Below are 18,477 nucleotides of genomic sequence, written 5' to 3'. Positions count from 1 at the left end.
AGCCTGTCTCTTAAAGTTACTTTGATAATTTCGTGCTATTCGTAAAATATTACTACGGGAATCAAACTAATGGCAAACTAAGACGGACACTAATAAAATACTATTGTTACAACATGCAAACGTTGATGTAAGCTATGATGTAATACACTCACATTAGAGTGGCGTCTCTGATAGCAAGTTTTTCTTCAAATGACCAATCATTCAACCTCTTTCAATGTTTACACTATTTTGATTAGAGGATGATTATGTGTACATAACCAAGACATCGCTATCATCCACTTGTATAATCATAGACCCTACACGGGCCTATGGTATAAGCTACCACATGCAACAACATTAGTTTGAGTTTGGGCCTGTCTTAGTTTGCCGATATCTTGATTGCCCTAGTAGTAAGTGTACAAATCTATAAATACAAACACTTGGCAAAAGTGGTACATTTCTTGTCATTATGTGAACTAGACAATTTTACACTGAATAATTATGATTTACTCTTCACTCAGACTTTTAGTCATAAATCTGTTTGTTTTTCAATTCGATGCAATCAATCAAATTTAATGTGCAATACTGTTTCTTTTCTCGCCTATTTTCAACAACAGTTCATCATGTCAGTGAAAGGATTGTGAACTATTTGGATCTTAACAGGTGGAATTTTTAATCTATCTGTTTACTACTTGATGATGTTACAGACAATCTTGATGCTGAAAAGCACAATAAAACGAAGTTTAAATAATCCAACTGGTCCATGTGTGTATATTGTGTGTGTGTGTGTGTGTGTGTGTGTGTGTGTGTGTGCAAAAGAGAGGAATGTTTACCTTGACTCATACTGAATGTACTCAGTACTACAACTATTGTCACAACATGCTAATACAACAGACTTACAGTGATCAGCTATTGAACGGACATTGGTATATGGTTTAATTATAGTCTCGGTAGAGTGGTGTTCACAGAGTTTTATTGACAGAGTTCCATAAACTTGCAGTGTACTGGTTTGGAACTTCCAATGCTTACACTATCTTGATCACAGGGTGATTAGAATTGCACAACAGAGGAACCGCTATCACCCACTTGTGTAATCTACCACATTGAAGAACAATAGATTTAGTTTGTACCTATCTTAGTAAACCAAACACTCAATTACCAGAGTTGTAAATTTGTTGTCAAACTTCAAAAAGATAAACAGACTAAAAACTGATGATAAATTGCATTTTTCTTTATTTACATAAATAGAGTAGATGTATTACACACATCACATTGGGTTATAAAACACTAAATAAATGTTACTGTCAATTACCCAGACTACATTGGGGCCCTGACTTACATTGTCAGGGGGGGGGGGGGATCAGGACCCTAATGCAATATGGGTAATTGAGACTAAATAAATGTGTACAATTCTTTCTTTGGAGAAGACAAGAAATATCAAATTGTATCAAATATTGCGATTAAAATTCCATTCCTTGCTAATGATCCCCCTCTCCCCGCCAAAATTACATGGACACAATTTTTAATTTTTCTATAATTTTTTGGTTTTTATGAACTTGGTTTTAGAACAGAACTAACAACAAAAATTTCATTACTGTTAGATTTCTGTCAATATGATTACGTTTTCAAAATATTTGTAAAACCAAGATTGTGTTTACATCTGACTGCAACTTGTAAGGGAAGGGGTTTAAAGCCTCAGTTGCTGTAATTCAAACTATTTTTTGTCACAATATTTGTTCTTAATTTTGACATACTTATGTTGCTGTACTTTTGATGCTGAGATACTGAAATCAGACTGTTTACGTTGCTGATCTGTAGCTACGATAGCTCTTGCCTCAATAGCCTGTCTACATAGCTGATCTGTGTCTATGATAGCTATCACCTACACTATCCTGTCTACATAGCTGATCTGTGTCTGATAGCCATCACCTACACTATCCTGTCTACATAGCTGATCTGTGTCTATGGTAGCTATCACCTACACTAGCCTGTCTACATAGCTGATCTGTGTCTATGATAGCCATCACCTACACTATCCTGTCTACATAGCTGATCTGTGTCTATGATAGCTATCACCTACACTATCCTGTCTACATAGCTGATGTGTCTTGATAGCTATCACCTACACTATCCTGTCTACATAGCTGATCTGAGTCTATGATAGCTATCACCTACACTATCCTGTCTACATAGCTGATCTGAGTCTATGATAGCTATCACCTACACTAGCCTGTCTACATAGCTGATCTGAGTCTATGATAGCTATCACCTTGGCTGTCTACGCATGTAAACAAATTATTTCATAATGATCATCAAAGCAACATCCAAGCTACAAAAGTTCTTACAACCAATCAGATGGTTTGTTGTTGTTGCTGCTGATTTACATTTAGTTGGAAGATTCCTGATGATTGGCAGTTGGGTAAATGATTCAAATAATGAAATTAACATTCGAAATTCTTGGGAGGAAATAAATTGATTGCCTATGTCTAAAACATTGTAAAGCTGAAACATGAACACACATTTTACAACATAATGTAGTTTGACCTCTAACCTATGTTGGGGTTGTATCAATGTGCAACGATGGCAAGTCAGCGATTGGGAAGCTAATACTACAACATGTTGATTAAAGGGTTGTCGGTGGCCAAGTGGTTAAAACACTTGGCTCTTACCACTGCGGTCAGGGTTCGAACCCATTCAGGGTTTGATTAAATTTACCACGCTGTAAGTAAGAATGAGTGTCATTCAATTTGACTTGACTGAACAACGCAGGTGTTTCCCAGGTACTCCGGTCTCCTCCTGCATTAACACTGAACCCATGAGGGATGGCCCTCACAGGACTTCTTGGGAGACAAGTGTTTGTATACTTATAGAACTATCCAGTATAAATAATAGGTGATTATTATATCAGTGATCAATGACCATTTATGTCATTATACTCACAGTAGAGTGGCATTTGTATTAATAAGTTTTTGTCAAGTGACTGCACACTCAATCTCATTCATTGTTTACACTATCTTGATTACAGGGGATCATATTACAGACAGAGGAGAAGATTAACTGTCTATGATTATATCCATATAACCAAGGCACCACTATCACCCACCTGTGTAATCTAATACATGCTGCAATAACAGTTTTAGGGACGACTGCACAATGTCACACAAGCTCAATAAGCGACTTTGTTTGTTTAGGGGGGGGGGGGGGTCTGGCATCAATGCATTGCTGAACTTCATTTTCACACTAACCAAATTTTGACAGAAAATTTTCACTCCTTCAATGATAACAGCTTTTGTATTTACTACTGAGATGTTGATAAGTTGATAAAAATTTACTTCTAATGTGAGATATGGTGCTGGGTTTCTGGTAGTATTTTAATGTGTTTACAATCATGTTTCTACATTACATCGATCATAATGGTGTGACCGCTATGGTTTTCATCAAAGTTTACATATATGAACGTTTGTTGTCACACTTGTGAATGTTCCTTAAGGGGGAGTGGCGGGGAAGGGGCTTTGACCTAAACGGTTGATGTTCGCTTATTGAGCTTGTTTTCTGTGGAAGTACGGGGTACTAGACTTGAAAAACATAGTTACACTGTCTGAATTGTAAACTGAGTGATAAAATAAGTTTTGGCCTGACAATATACATGTATTCTGTTTACATTTGAAATGAAATACATCCATGGATCGCACTCCAATACTGTATGTAACAAACATGATCAAATGTCACCGAAACCTGTACACTGCAGTCTACAATCAACACTATGAACATTTTAACAATTTCTTGGTGTCAGAGACACTTCGGAAGACATCAACTCAGGATATTTACTAAATTTACTTACAAATAGAACAATTTGATTTAAATAGTTCATAAAATAATTTGATTGCACTGCATTTTACGTGTATATTTCATTGAATATTCAAGTCTTCATTTTTTGATAGACTGCTCTCTACATTACACACCATGCATACTTTTGTTTGACAGTATTTTATGACACCACTCAAATACTGCCCTCAATGCTGCAAGCCACACATACTTTTGTTTTCACACTGTGTGCCATTTATCAACACATCAAACAGACATAACAAAGCAATATAAAACATTAATTTAAAAATATTAAAATTATTTCACCTTTTTTCTATCAAAATTATTTTGAAGTTTGTAGTTATTTCAAACTTCATCAAAATGAGATTTCACAAAGCATAAGATTGCGATAGATTGAAACTTACCGAGTGATATTCATTCTAAAATTCTGTACATCAAAAAAAAGATCTAATATGAATACAATCATAATCTCATAAATCGAGATTCTCTTAAGTAATATGCAAACAAATACTTGCAATGGTAAATTTCATTATGTTTTCAGAAACTAATAATACTTTGATATTTGATTTTTGTGAGATAATCATATCATTTCTAGAGTTAGAGCAAACCTGATCCCAAACCAAACCCCTGTTTATAATATCTAAATGTCTGTGATGGTTCCACTTAGAACCAGTATATACATTACCATGGCAACAAACTACAACTGTGACATTTGAGAGCCCACTCCCTCCCCACTCATTTTAATTCTTGTTTTCATTTCATCATCAATGCAAGTTGCAGTTGATTGTAAACACTTTGGGTGTAAGGGCAAAAGTTTCTTGGCTGGGGGGTTATTCAGCCATCTTGCATTATTCTACTCAGTTAAGCATACTTGGTCATCTTAGTGCAACGGGCAACGGCACAGTTATGGTACTGATCAATAGACTGATCAAAAATTCAATAACGTTTTAATTTTACAATAAAACTATGCTAGATAACATCACCATTACAATAGCAGCCAGTTTACCTGAAACAGAATGTTGTCGGGCTTGACAAAAATCTTACACACATTGCTATATTTTAGCATATTTCAGTACATTTGTTACACACTCTTCCTTTTAAGGGTGCTGATCACCTAAAGTAGGCCATGTCAAGACAGATGATAAACTGTGGCAGTGTTTATTAGGAAGGTTATTACTGAGTAAGATAACATTGGTTAACTGTCTACTATTGTAACTGGCATAGCACCATAGCACTGCAGCTTAACATGTCATCATTGACGGCTCCATGCAATTTTCAATACACATGATTCTATATACAAAAGACATACAGACATCATTAACACTGGCCACATAGACTTCATATTTGCTATGGTTTGGGAACCATAGTAACAGAGAGAAGAAATTTAGTAAACCTTGCATACATTGCTATACCACCTTCAACCATAATATTGGTTGGGAACCCTGTTAACAGAGAGGGAAATCTTGTAAACTTGCATAGATTTCCATTGATTTTACCATAACTTTGGTGGAGAATCCACCTGAGCAAAATGGAGTTTCCATGTACATAACATAAACACTGACAGAACACCAATACCCTTACGGAAAGTCACATGTCTACAGCAACTTTAAAGTTGTCCATTGCACTGAAACTACAAGCTAGTTGGGATTGGGAGGGGAATGGCTGGACCATGGATATCCTTGACTTTGAACCACAACATCTACTTTGTACTAGTAAGGGTTATATTGCTCTTTTCAAATATTGTATCATCAGAAATAGATAATCATACTTATAGCACCAATAAAATACACAGTCAGGTGAAGGCATAGAGAGATCACACTCCTATATCCAGGATCTACTAGAGTTCTTCAAAGAATGCAACCCTTGCTTTGGTAGTACCAGATTTTATCTGAAAGACAACAAAACAGAAATGATATAATTATTGCAGTGTTTCTTGTGATAGACCAAAATTTAAAGTATCATTGTGACCCCACCACCAATAAAAATATCTAGAACACACTGCTTTTATCACCTTATCCCTTTCTCACTGAACACCTCAACCAATTAGGAAACTCCAACCCATCCAATACCTAAGTGCCAATCTGAATCCCTAACACCCAACCCCTATCCTAGCCCCTCCCCTACCCAATCCAATACCTCAACACCAATGACCAAACCCTAACCTAAAGCCCTGTCACATCCCATCCAATACCTCAAATCCTAACCAAACCGCAATTACCAAATCCAACCCTAACCCCATCCAACCCAAACTCTATCCAATACCTCGAACCCTACCCAAACCCTGAATGCCCAACATTACCTAAGCCGCTATCCCACCCCATCTAATACCTCAAAACCTTCCTGAATCCTCAACACCAAACCCTATCCAATCCCATCCAATACCTCAACCCCTATCCAAAGCCCCAACACCCAACTGCATCCAATACTTTAACCCCTACCCAAACACCAAAACCTATCTAACTCCATTATATACCTCAACCTCTATCCAAACCCCCAATACCTCAACCCCTACATGAACCCTGTACACCTAATCCTACAACAAACTGCTGACCCCATCTCAACCCCTAGCCTTAACCCTACAATACTATATCCCTATCTCGACCCCTAGCCCTAACTCTACACTGCTAACCCCATCTTAACCCCTAGCCCTAACCCTACACTGCTAACCACCATCTCAACCCCTAGCCCTAACCCTAGCTCTACACTGCTAACACTCATCTCAACCCCTAGCCCTAACCCTAGCCCTACACTGCTAACACTCATCTCAACCCCTAGCCCTAACCCTAGCTCTACACTGCTAACATTCATCTCAACCCCTAGCCCTAACCCTAGCCCTACACTCTCACCTTCTTTAAAGTAGAATACTTTGTATCACCACGTTGTACCATATCATCATGTAGTAAATCAAAATGAGTTTGCTTTTCTTCAATTTTCATAACTTCAATTTCTGTTTTGAGTTCATTCAACTGTTCCTGTAAATGTTTACTCTTCTCCATGTACTCAACTCTGTGATCACCAAAAAAATACAAAAATGAGTCATCAAAAAAAGGTAAAAAAATTTGGCAACGAGTGAGTTTACTGTAAGTTCATCATTATTGTTGTGTTAGTTTACACAGAATACAAAGAAAGGAAGTTAACCCAATAGAAAAATATCAACCTCACCTTTCCTTCTCAATTTCCAGTGACAACTGTTCCACATCACCATCAGGTATGACATCACATGGTGTCTCAGTGCTAGGTGAAAGGTCACTGTCAAGGTGAAGATCTTCAAGGTCATTGGTCATGACTTGAGTTGGAGAATACTGATACATTGGTTGAGTCTGAAATAAACGACATTCAAGGTGTTAAAACTATTGCCATCACAGATTTCATCCAAAACGTAACAAAACACATTCAAAATTTCATAACTATTTTTTCAAGCAGCAATTTCATGTGTTAGTCACTTTGTATATATGGTTGAATTTTATGATGCATCAAATTCCTCCATATTGATTTCCCCACAATGCCTTGCGATGTCAAAGGTCATATTCAAATTGGTACTTTTTATACAAGAACAAGGAACAAAATTCAAAGCATCATGTCTATATTTTTTAAAATAAGGTTACCATTTATGTAAAACAAAACATTAATTATTCTTGTAAGGAAATACAGGGTTTATTTTGTCTGGCCACGACCTTGCAAAATCTTGGATGACCTTTGACATTTTGAAGAATTATGGGAAATCAAAGATGGCGATAACAGTGACTGGCAGCAAGTGGTAATAACAGTAGTAACATCGTCTGTTTATCTTCCTTTTCAAGGACAAAACAGTGACTTACTGTCAAAGCATTTCTTGTCAGCTCAATTAATCTGTCCTTGGCACTTTTTTCAGCTTCTTTAGCTCTGATTAATTCCTCTTTTAACTGGTCAGCTTCTTTTGACCTAGAAGAAAATCAGAAACACATAGAGTTCAATTAAATACAATAAATTGATTATTTCTTTTATTTCTTCATTTTTAGCCTTTGTAACTATTTTCAAACAAAAAGTCTAAGATTATTTCGTTCAAGAATAGCATAATAGCATAAATTCATCGTCCAAGCTATTTACCTTCTTTCTGAATCTTCAACAATTTTAGTAGCAACCATTTCTGCATCAAAGGCTTTCAGCTCCATCATTTTCTTCTCTTCTTCAGACTGTACACACAATAAAACACATTATGCAGAAGTTAGAATAATGGTAATGAGATTAAAATAATTTACATAATACTGGCCATGTGACATCTCTACTTTCAATTGACCTTTGACATCTCTAGATGCCTCATTTGACCGTCGACATCACAAGATGCTTCATTTAACCTTTGACATCTCTCTTTCATTTGACATTTGATTTCTCCTTTTACTTGACCTTCAACATCACCTTCATTTGACATATCTCTGCCTCATTTGACCTTTGACCTCTCACTATACATGATAGCCATTATATCTTAATATACAGATATGACTATGTTTGTCCAGATTAACTTTTTATTTAAAAACATTCAACATAGATTGGCAACTTTGTGAAACAAGCCCTTTGTGTCTAATATCCACCAAGTATGGATCTGCCTTTTGTAAATTAAAGTTTAACGTTTGTTTAGAATAAAAATTTTGGTGTGCAAAACCAGTTGTCTGGTAGAATGATATAAACAGTTTGTCATGAAAAAAAGGACAGCCCTATATAATCCCTATGCCTGGCTACGAAAGTGAGAAATTTAGACCATGAGATTCAAACATTGGGGTTTAAGGTGAAAACTTCCTTTTGTACTTCATTATATTTATTAAATATACTTTCTGTGTGATGTGTAAACTATGATTAAGAAGTGATGCTTATATGAGATTCTATAAAGTGAGTCTTACAATACCATATCTTATCACTTTTATCTTGACCTCATACACTACCTTACAATGACTCCCTTACTTCTGTGTTTTTGCTAAGGTTGGCGAACCCTGGTAACAAAACTGAGTGAAAGGTATAACAGTGGAGTATTTTCCCATACAATCTATGGTAATTTTGTTTAGGAACCCCTGGTAAAATGACTTGGGAATCTCTGTAGATTTTACCAACCAACTTACCACCCTGAGCTAAAACACTGTATTGATATACATGTACATACTTTGAGGGCCTGCATTTTAATACGTTGTATTTCTTGCTCAGCTTCAGATGCCTTCTGTGCTAAGAGTAAAGCTTCTTCTTCAGCAACCTGTGCTTTCTCAGCCAGTAATTCAGCTGTTTCTTCAGATCGCATCTAGAAGAAGAAACAAATTTAACAGTTTTCTTACAATATCCATTAAGGCCCATGTCAGATCAGGATTATGAGATATAAAATTGTCTGACAGAGTTATAGAAAAAGTTGGTTTTAAGCAAAATAATTATCCTCTTTAGTCCTGTTGGCTCCATGATATGACAACACTAATACAGGAACCTGGGAATCATACATTGGGCTTTAACCCTGCACTAGCTGCAACTTGGACATTTTTTTCATCAAATATTAAACTAAAGATATATTCACTAAAAAGTGGTCAATTTGTTATAAAAAGACATTGTATCTGTTAATTAGTGGTCAATATTATCTGTAGGTAGTGTAGTGACAAGTTTAAATTGTGAGCAAAAGCTAGGTTTTGAATCTGTCACTATGTTAAAACTGTACTGGTGTAACTGGTGTGTCATTTTTCGATCGGACAACCACAATATACTAGTATTCACTACACATTGTTAAAATACCATTAATTAGACATTGTACATATTAATCAGTGGTCAATATTATCCATAAGTTGTACAGAAACAGTTGAAATCGTTATTGCTGCGAGGGTGCTGATTTTTGGGTGCAAACCCCAAAATTCAATTTGATTTGATTTATCATGTATACAGCTACAAAAAGTATATTTATCCACAGATGATACAATTCTGTTCAGGGTGAACAATATTACGAGTAAGTTATTGTACCTAACAAAAGAGTTTCACAATTTTTTCCAGTTGCAGGTGGTACAGCTTTAAGTGTTTGTGTGGTGAAGTCTGATTTTGTTTCTTACAAACATTCAAAAGAGACCAACTAAATGAAAAGTATGTTTTGGAAAGTTACTGTTGATTGTTGCAATATCCTTCAAAAGTACATAAAAAATGTTATTACCAAGGCTTCATTTGCAAGTCTGGCTTCTTCCCTAAAATGTTGTAGTTGTCTCTCCAATGTTTCTTTTTCTCTCTCTGCCATTTCCCTCAAATGCTTCTCTCTGGCAAGTTTATTCCTTTCAATCTGTATAACACATACAAACATAGGGAAAGTTACTACACTTTGCATGATTTCTGAGGTGTTTGAGGGCCTCAACAGAAAGCAGTGATTCAATTACCATTGTCAGACTTATTTGAACTATCCTAAATAAATACAATTTATGATAGAGGTAAATAATAATATTTGCAGTGGTGGCAATATCAAATTTTTGAATCTCAACAAATTAAATTGTAATATAAACATACTTTAAGTACTATTACAATATATCGCTTGATATTTGTCAGAATTTTTGTCAAGAAGATATTATTGAACTACCATCTGTCAATTCCATCTTTTTAACCACATGAGAAAAAAACCAAAATAAATTAAAAATCAGAGTCTTACATGTTTTCTAGCTTTTTCTTCCCTGGCTTGTGCTTTCATTTGTTGGACTTCTATGGTGTCAACTTTCCGCCTCCTCATGAACAACTCATGGTTACCAACACTTAGTTGTAAGATCTGGAGTATTTAAAGAACACACACACACACACACATTTCAGTTGTCGACCTTTGAACTCATGCAATGAAATTCATGGCAATCAAACTAAAAATACTGGATTACTTACATGGGTTACATTCACAATTTGTATCTACATCATCAAGAGATAAAAATTTCAATAATTCAAAATTCAAGAAATTGTTATATAAATTTTTAAGTACACTGTTCTATAATATCTTTCTTTATTCGAGTGGAAAACTTTGATTTGACAAAAGTCTGTCATTGGTTTTCAAACTCTAAAATACTAAGGCTCAATTGGCACATTGTACTTGCTTTAAAGCTGCAGTAGTTGTAACTGGGGAATAATTTTTTCAATCAGACACGCAACATTGAAAATTATTAAAATACCAATAATTAGACATTGTACATGTCAATGAGAGGTCTATTTTATCTATAAGTAGTATAGTAATAAGTTGAAATCGTGATTGATAGGGGTACTGATTTTTGGGTGTGGACCTAAAAATAAATGTTATTGGATATATTGCACCATAGTATGTGTACTACTACACAAATATGTTTACACACAGGTGATTGAATACTGTTCAGGGTGTATGGTATTACAAGAAAAAAGTTTCACAAAACATTCCAATTCCATTCAAATTTAAATACACAACAGTATTAGGTACTTACAACTTTGTTGACTCTAAGTTTTTGGGAATAAAAGATGAAATCAGGTGCTCTCTTGTCAATTGGTTTAATAACAAACTGCAAGGAAATTTATAATGTATTTATTTCATAAATATGATACAGTGTGTGTGTGTGTGGGGTGGGGGTGGGGTGGGGTGGGGTGGGCATTCTCAAACTAATGCTTTAAAACAGGGGCAATGTTTGGGGGTGACAGCTGGTGATCAGTAACCAAATGAAGGAGACAGAATGACCTCCAAGGGCATGACGTGGCATATCCAAGAAGCAATATTTTCAACACATACTTTATGATTGTTATTACAATCTAGAGTTACAAATCATCAACTCATACTATCATTACTTCCATGACAAACAACTGACAAAGTGACAGATTGTTCTGCAGTGACTGATGACACAAAAATATCCAACTTTGTATATCTTTATAAATAGATAGAGCAAAGGTCTGTTTACACACAGATGTCAAGCCAGTGTACACAGTACCATCAATGACTTGTAGACAAGTAATTCAACTAACTGAAAGAGTTGAAATATGCCCATTCAACCCCATGGTTTGAATCTGAAAAATGAACTTGCTATATAACACATTATTACCAAATACAATTACTTTTAGTAGTAGTAGTAGTAGTAGAATTAGTTTTACACTAGGTTAGTTTATTCACTGTTTCCACCTTCATTTATTTCATTCAATCTAGGGTGTATATTCTATCTATGTTGATGTTGTGCTTGAAATTCACATATGTTTGCTTCATTATAGTTTGTAAGGTATTCCATGACAGGGCGCCCTCACACATCGGTCAACCCCTTTCACATTTGTATCGAGTTGTGATAGAGCAGACCAGTGAGGGCAGAGCAATTCGACGTATCTAAATACAGTCTAGGTTTATGTGCATTCTGTCATTCTTTAGAACATTTCGTCGCATCAGTGCAAAAAGGTCATATCTATGCAATTGTATAGGCAGATACAACCTTACTGCACTGACGCAATGATTTATGATGCCATTAAATTTTTAATTCATGATTCTTGAAAAAGCCCAGTTATGATATGAAACTAGCCAAAAATTCAAGTCATATTCAGACTGAAATATTACTGAAATATTTCCATATAGTTTTCAATGGGTACAAATGAGCAAAATAATGAACATTTACAGACACCTTTCATAGAATTGGATGTTTACATGACAATACTATGACAAACATACATGACTAACCTTTTTATCATGGAAGGATATATTTTTGATTTCACTCCATGGAAATGATATTTTGGCAGCAAGTTGGTTGTCCCATTCATAAATGTTCAAACCTAAAGCATCAACTCCTAGCCATAAATCTGTGTCCTTCTTGTTCTGAAGTATAAGAAAATGTAAACAACACCATCAGAAAATGTATTACCAATCTTTCCAAAATGTGTATGAAAGGAAAGGTCCAGTCAGACTTATTTCTGCCTTTAGTACACTTGTGTTGATTACTACTATCAACTTAAAAGGAAAAGTCCAGTCAGACTTATTTCTAGTTCTGCCTTTAGTACACTTGTATTGATTACTACTATCAACTTAAAAGGAAAAGTCCAGTCAGACTTATTTCTGCCTTTAGTACACTTGTGTTGATAACTACTATCAACTTAAAAGGAAAAGTCCAGTCAGACTTATTTCTGCCTTTAGTACACTTGTATTGATTACTACTATCAACTTAAAAGGAAAAGTCCAGTCAGAATTATTTCTACCTTTAGTACACTTGTATTAATTACTGCTATCAACTTAAAGGAAAAGTCCAGTCAGACTTATTTCTGCCTTTAGTACACTTGTATTGATTACTGCTATCAACTTCAAGAAAAATCCAGTCAGACTTACCACACATTTATTTGTTACATTTGATTAACACTGACCTTAATTGGAAAGTAATTGACTCCATACATCTCTAGATCCTGGGCTATCTTAAGATATTCCATTTCAGCCTCATCTCTATATAAAAATAAAAATCATATCACATCCTTTACTATGTTGTGTCTTGATAACAGGTAACCATGTCAGCTTCAACAGTTCTGTGTTAATGCAAGCAAAATACATTAACCCAGTATCACTTCATTAACATTAATACTTATAGTTTTGAAACTTGAACTATGCACATATAAATATCACACATGTTCTATACTATTCCTATGTTCAACATACCCAGTCTTTCCTCTGCATTCAACATGTCCTGTCACATCATATATGCAACACACCTAATTATTTCAAGATACCTTTTCATTCCGTTCTGTTGAATATATACCTTAAATATATTTTCATTACTCAATGTTCAACAAGTCTTGTCTTTCAAATATTTTCCAAATATAATTTCATTGTGTCTTTCCACTATGTTCAACATACTTTGTCCTTCCCCTATGTTCAACATATCTTCAAATGTTTCACATACCATCATTCTCCCTATGTTCAACATACCCTGTCATTCTCCCTATGTTCAACATACCCTGTCATTCACCTATGTTCAACATACCCTGTCATTCCCCTATGTTCAACATACCTTGTCATTCCCCTGTGCTCTGAGTACCAGGCTGTAATTCTTTCTTCCCACATTTCTTGGGTCATTTGATATTGATCAATAACTTTCTGAGGTAATAAGTCTTCATCTGATAAAAATCCTGGCACATGCGTCTCTTGATCGTAATCCCCAAACTGAGAGAGATTAAGATCAAGGCAGATATGATTAGGAAGAAAATGGATAAATAACTTTCTCTAACTGATTCTAAAATTCAGCAAAAACATCAATACATTTTTATCAAAATTTTGAATAAAATCTTCCTCACTATTGTAGTTAGGGAAACAAATAAACGAACATCAAAAAAAAAGAAAAAAACGATATAAGGCTTAAACTATTTGGGACATGGGCATACTATTTTTATCTAGTAAATAAATACATTTAGACACATCTTAATATAGATCTTATGTTGAGTAAGCTTTTAAATAAGTAAAAATACAATATATAGCATTGGCAGGATTGTGAATGTGCACTAAAAACTTTCTCTATGAGCCTGTTGTCAATGGCAACTTCTTAGTACATCCAAAATTTATGACAAATAATAAACTCATTCATGGTGATGGTCTGACTGTCATACTACAGACATCATAGCTATTGATGGTGATTTAAAATTAGAATGGACATATGGATGACAAATGGAAATTTATTTTGGATTTTTAATTCTTAAGACAACTCTACTGTTTTTTATACTTAAAAAAAAAAATGTGAAATAGCATATAGTAAATCCTTGTCTGTAAAAATTGCAAAATATTAAAAATGTTTTTAATATTTGTTTACTGTACATACAATAAAAAACTTTTTACACATTTTTTAGCTTTTCGTAATTCATTAAGTTGCCAACACGGATTTAGTTGATGTTGTTTCACATTGGGTTTTTTTTCATGTAGGAAAACATAGTATAGTTGTCTTAAGCATTAAAAATAAAAAATAAATAGCCATTTGTCATCTGTATGGTCACTTTTAACATGTTTCAGTACGTAGAATTCTCCACATGAAATAGAAGTTGTACCAAAACAAAAAGTTCAGATCTGGTTCAAGTTAATAAAATATCTTGACAAACCTTGGCTTGGACTGCATAAGAAGCCAGCAGTACTGATGCTTCTGGTGGGCAATAAATTTCTTCATTTAATATATTCTGTTTAACTTGTAAAAAGAATAAATGTTGTGTGATTTCTTGTATCAGTTCTTCATGAACTTCTTCAGGATAGTACATCACCAGTAAATGAAACTTGCCAGGATTTTCTTTTGGCATGTCTTGGTCTACGATCTGTGTGCCATCAAAATGACATGAAAACAAAGTCAAGTTAGGTAAGTTTAAGGTAGAATGTGCTGAGGGGACAATTTTAATGAAAATCAGAGTTGTTAAAATCTCTCACAACTCTGCCACATCAAAACTTGATTCTAGGTTTCTTGAAGGAATAAAAGATATTTGGAAATTCACCTAATTTCTATTTTGATTCCAATTGAGAATGGGTTGAGATTTCTTTTTAACAACGTGACAGCAAGAGTTTCCAATTTTTATTTCGGAGGGGCATCAAGAAAATTGTCTCGGTCAAAAATGTTTTTCTTCAAAAGATGATCCAATAAATAAATAACCACTTTTATTTCAAATATCTTGAAAGTGTTTGAAATAAAATGCTACTAAAGCTTCATACCATCCGAGATGTGGACTATTACGGAAATTGAAGAACAAAAAAATGATTTCTTAATTCACCGTACTTCAGACATCTTACCTTTTCATTGACTGAGATTTGTTTCAATACTGCAAACAGGGAGAACTTGTAAATACATGTTCAAGTATATAACACTTGAAATTAGCCTGGATTTATTACAATTTAAGGAGTGGCAAACCATGGCTATTATAATACTTTTCTTTCACACACACTTTATTGGTAAAATCTACCAGGATACAAAGAGCAGCATTGTTCCAAACTGTGACTTATTTATAGTGTTGTAATTTAACATACCTTCTTCTCTGGTCTCAACCATACATTGTAACTTTTACGGTCCATATACTGAAGACCAAAGTACCAAGTCTCTCTCAGTCCTATAGTTCTACATACTAGATCAAATAACTGTTTCCCAGTTGATTTCCACTAGAAAAAATTTGAAATTTATGTGGCAAATTAGTAAATGTTTAGTAGTAATTCATTACGAAAACAGCTTGTCAATTTGTAGAACATTTGTTTATATATCATATGTAATATGATCTGCACTAACATATTTTGAAACTATTTTGTCAGATGTAATGATTTACCATACTATATTCTACACAATGAATGGCACTGGATCATCTGTAGGTAAATGTATTCATGTAGCTGTACCATAATATAGTAAAATAAATCACATCAAATTGATTTTTGGGTCCACACCCTAAAATCAACATCACAATTTTAACTTGTTACTGTAATGCTTATGGATAAAATTGACATATAATTAAGATATGCAATGTCTAAATATTGGTATTTTTAACAATATTCAGTGAATATTATATTTTCAGTTGACTGATCAAAAAAATAATAATTCAGTTACAGCTAGTGCAGATTTAAAATTAAATGTATCAATTTGTCAGTAAATTTTGTTAAAATACAAAATCTTGACAATAGTATCAAAACAGTGAGAGTTATAGTACTGCTTGCAGACAGAGTAAGTTAGGACTTGATTCTGACATTGTCCCTCTCTTCATTGGTGTTGAGGGACAATGTCAGTATTGCATCCTGTACACCATCTGCAAGCAGGACTATGAGAGTTAGTATGAAAAGCTTAGTGATTTGAGCTAAATTCAACATTTTAGTAACTTAGGCAAAAAAAGAATGCAGCTGTATCTGTAATTTATTTTATAAGGCTTTTACTCCTAAAAAAATTATCTTCAATTTTTCTAATGGAATGTTTCTCTTTGTGAAACTTCAACACACCTACTAAGATTATGTCAAATAACTCTAGTATGTCTGTGTTTGCAGGGTCTTTCTTGTATTGATAATTCTGTCAAATAACTCTAGTATGTCTGTGTTTGCAGGGTCTTTCTTGTATTGATAATTCTGTTATTTCCTGCCTGGATTCTTTATTAATGAATCATAGTGACTCATTCATGTTTTATGGGCAAACAGCTGATCTAAAAATGGAATACCATCAAAAGTTCTGTGGGTGGTGTAACATGTATTTTTAAGTGCATCATGTGTATTTTTAACTCTGTATTACACTTCTAAGTTCTATTTGTAATTGTTTGGAGAAGTCATATAAATGGACTTCATGAATATTCATGAGCATCCTTATAAGTCATGGCATAATACCATACTATGATTAATTAAATCTACATACGTTTAGCACTTAGGATCAGTACTTTACAATTTTTTACACGCATTAAAGTTTATTATGCAAAAAACTGTTGCAAATTACTTTTGTTTTTAATAATTGATTGTCAGTCACAAATGGATGAAATTGAAACTAATTACACAAAAATACACTATACAAGTAGGAAGCCTAGCTTCCAGATGTTTTGACCTTGTTGATGGGTGGTTGTAGGTAGAATGGGATGGATGTTGATAAATCAATCGACTTTAGGACTTGAATTGATCAAACTCAACAGTTCATACCCTTTGATTTGGCAATGAACTTGTGTTCCAACAGGTCAACTGTAACAAATTGATTAGCAACTGTCATACCCTGGCCCATAACCTGAATGTGAATGTTAATAAATATCTAAAGAAAAATCGTTTTGGCAGAAAGTTCTCAGGAACCTCCGCTCAATTTACAACACGTCAACATTGACGAAAATCTCAGTACACAGACCTCGTCCACTAGTAATAGTATAGTAGTAATAGTAATCATAGGAGTAAATGTTTACAAATTACATACCATAGTCATAACATTAAAACACTTTTGTTTATTTTGAAATTCGTGAGATATTTTGCGAGGTGGATTTATAAGTATGTATGTATGATAAACAAAATTGACAACAATAATAATACGAGTTAAAATATTTCGAAATGTGTGTACGTGCATGATTGACTTCCTACCTCGACTCCAAACTCCAGCTCGGCGTCGTAAGTGATAACTCGGACGTCCATCACTTTCATTGATCTACGTAGCAGGCTCATTTTCGTAAAAGTGCTGCCATTTCAAACGCCTCCTTGATATAAACGAGACTAGCTGCCAGCTGTAACCGTGAAATATCTAACGGTGGGGGTGTTGTTGTCTTGGCTGGCGTATTGTCATTGAAACCTCCAAATAGTTCGACCAAAAACAAATTGTATCTCGGCGACCGGATGTGGGGGAACACCCAAGCTTCTTCAGATAATGAATTACTCAACCGGTGTCCTAGATGTGCATCGCATTTTTCTTGAAAAATGTGTGATTCAAGCTGTAGCAACGTCGTTAATTAACCTCTAACCACTGATAATAGAAACTTTAGCAACGAAAATTCCATGCATCGGTGCTCTGTGAAGCACTTCGAAAGTTGTCAGGTCATTTGGGGTCAGAGGTGAAAGGTCTCTAATTACCTCGTTCACACATTTTATTTCAATCTTTAAGAATCTCTTTCAAATCACCATTGTTTTCTTTCAAAAGAATTATACGTACATTTCAAAATATTTAATAATATTGTGAGTTTCGTTTATCATGGCAAATTAGTAATTACATTAGATAAACTCAAATGAAAACCCCTAACGAAAAATAGCCACCCCTTTAATGCGTAGTTTCTACCAGGGGAGTT

General features: G+C 34.4%; 1 protein-coding gene across 1 annotated transcript; it reads right to left on the bottom strand.

The window, feature by feature from the left end:
• Window positions 1–4,236: 4,236 nt before the first annotated feature.
• On the bottom strand, window positions 4,237–18,166 carry LOC144449625 (merlin-like). Its single transcript, XM_078140197.1, has 15 exons — window positions 17,783–18,166; window positions 15,734–15,862; window positions 14,827–15,033; window positions 13,752–13,903; window positions 13,114–13,189; window positions 12,440–12,574; window positions 11,217–11,291; window positions 10,433–10,546; window positions 9,950–10,072; window positions 8,936–9,067; window positions 7,891–7,976; window positions 7,623–7,725; window positions 6,967–7,124; window positions 6,651–6,810; window positions 4,237–5,692 (listed from the first exon to the last, which is right to left on the bottom strand). The coding sequence occupies exons 1-15, from the start codon at window positions 17,861–17,863 to the stop codon at window positions 5,642–5,644; spliced, it is 1,782 nt and encodes a 593-aa protein (XP_077996323.1). The 5' UTR covers window positions 17,864–18,166; the 3' UTR covers window positions 4,237–5,641.
• Between the last annotated feature and the right edge of the window lie 311 nt (window positions 18,167–18,477).

Source organism: Glandiceps talaboti, chromosome 18 (genome assembly GCF_964340395.1).
Source record: "Glandiceps talaboti chromosome 18, keGlaTala1.1, whole genome shotgun sequence".
Taxonomy (NCBI): Eukaryota; Metazoa; Hemichordata; class Enteropneusta; family Spengelidae; genus Glandiceps; species Glandiceps talaboti.
The sequence above is the reverse complement of the archived record's forward strand: the minus strand, read 5'-3'. Positions and strand labels throughout refer to the sequence as shown.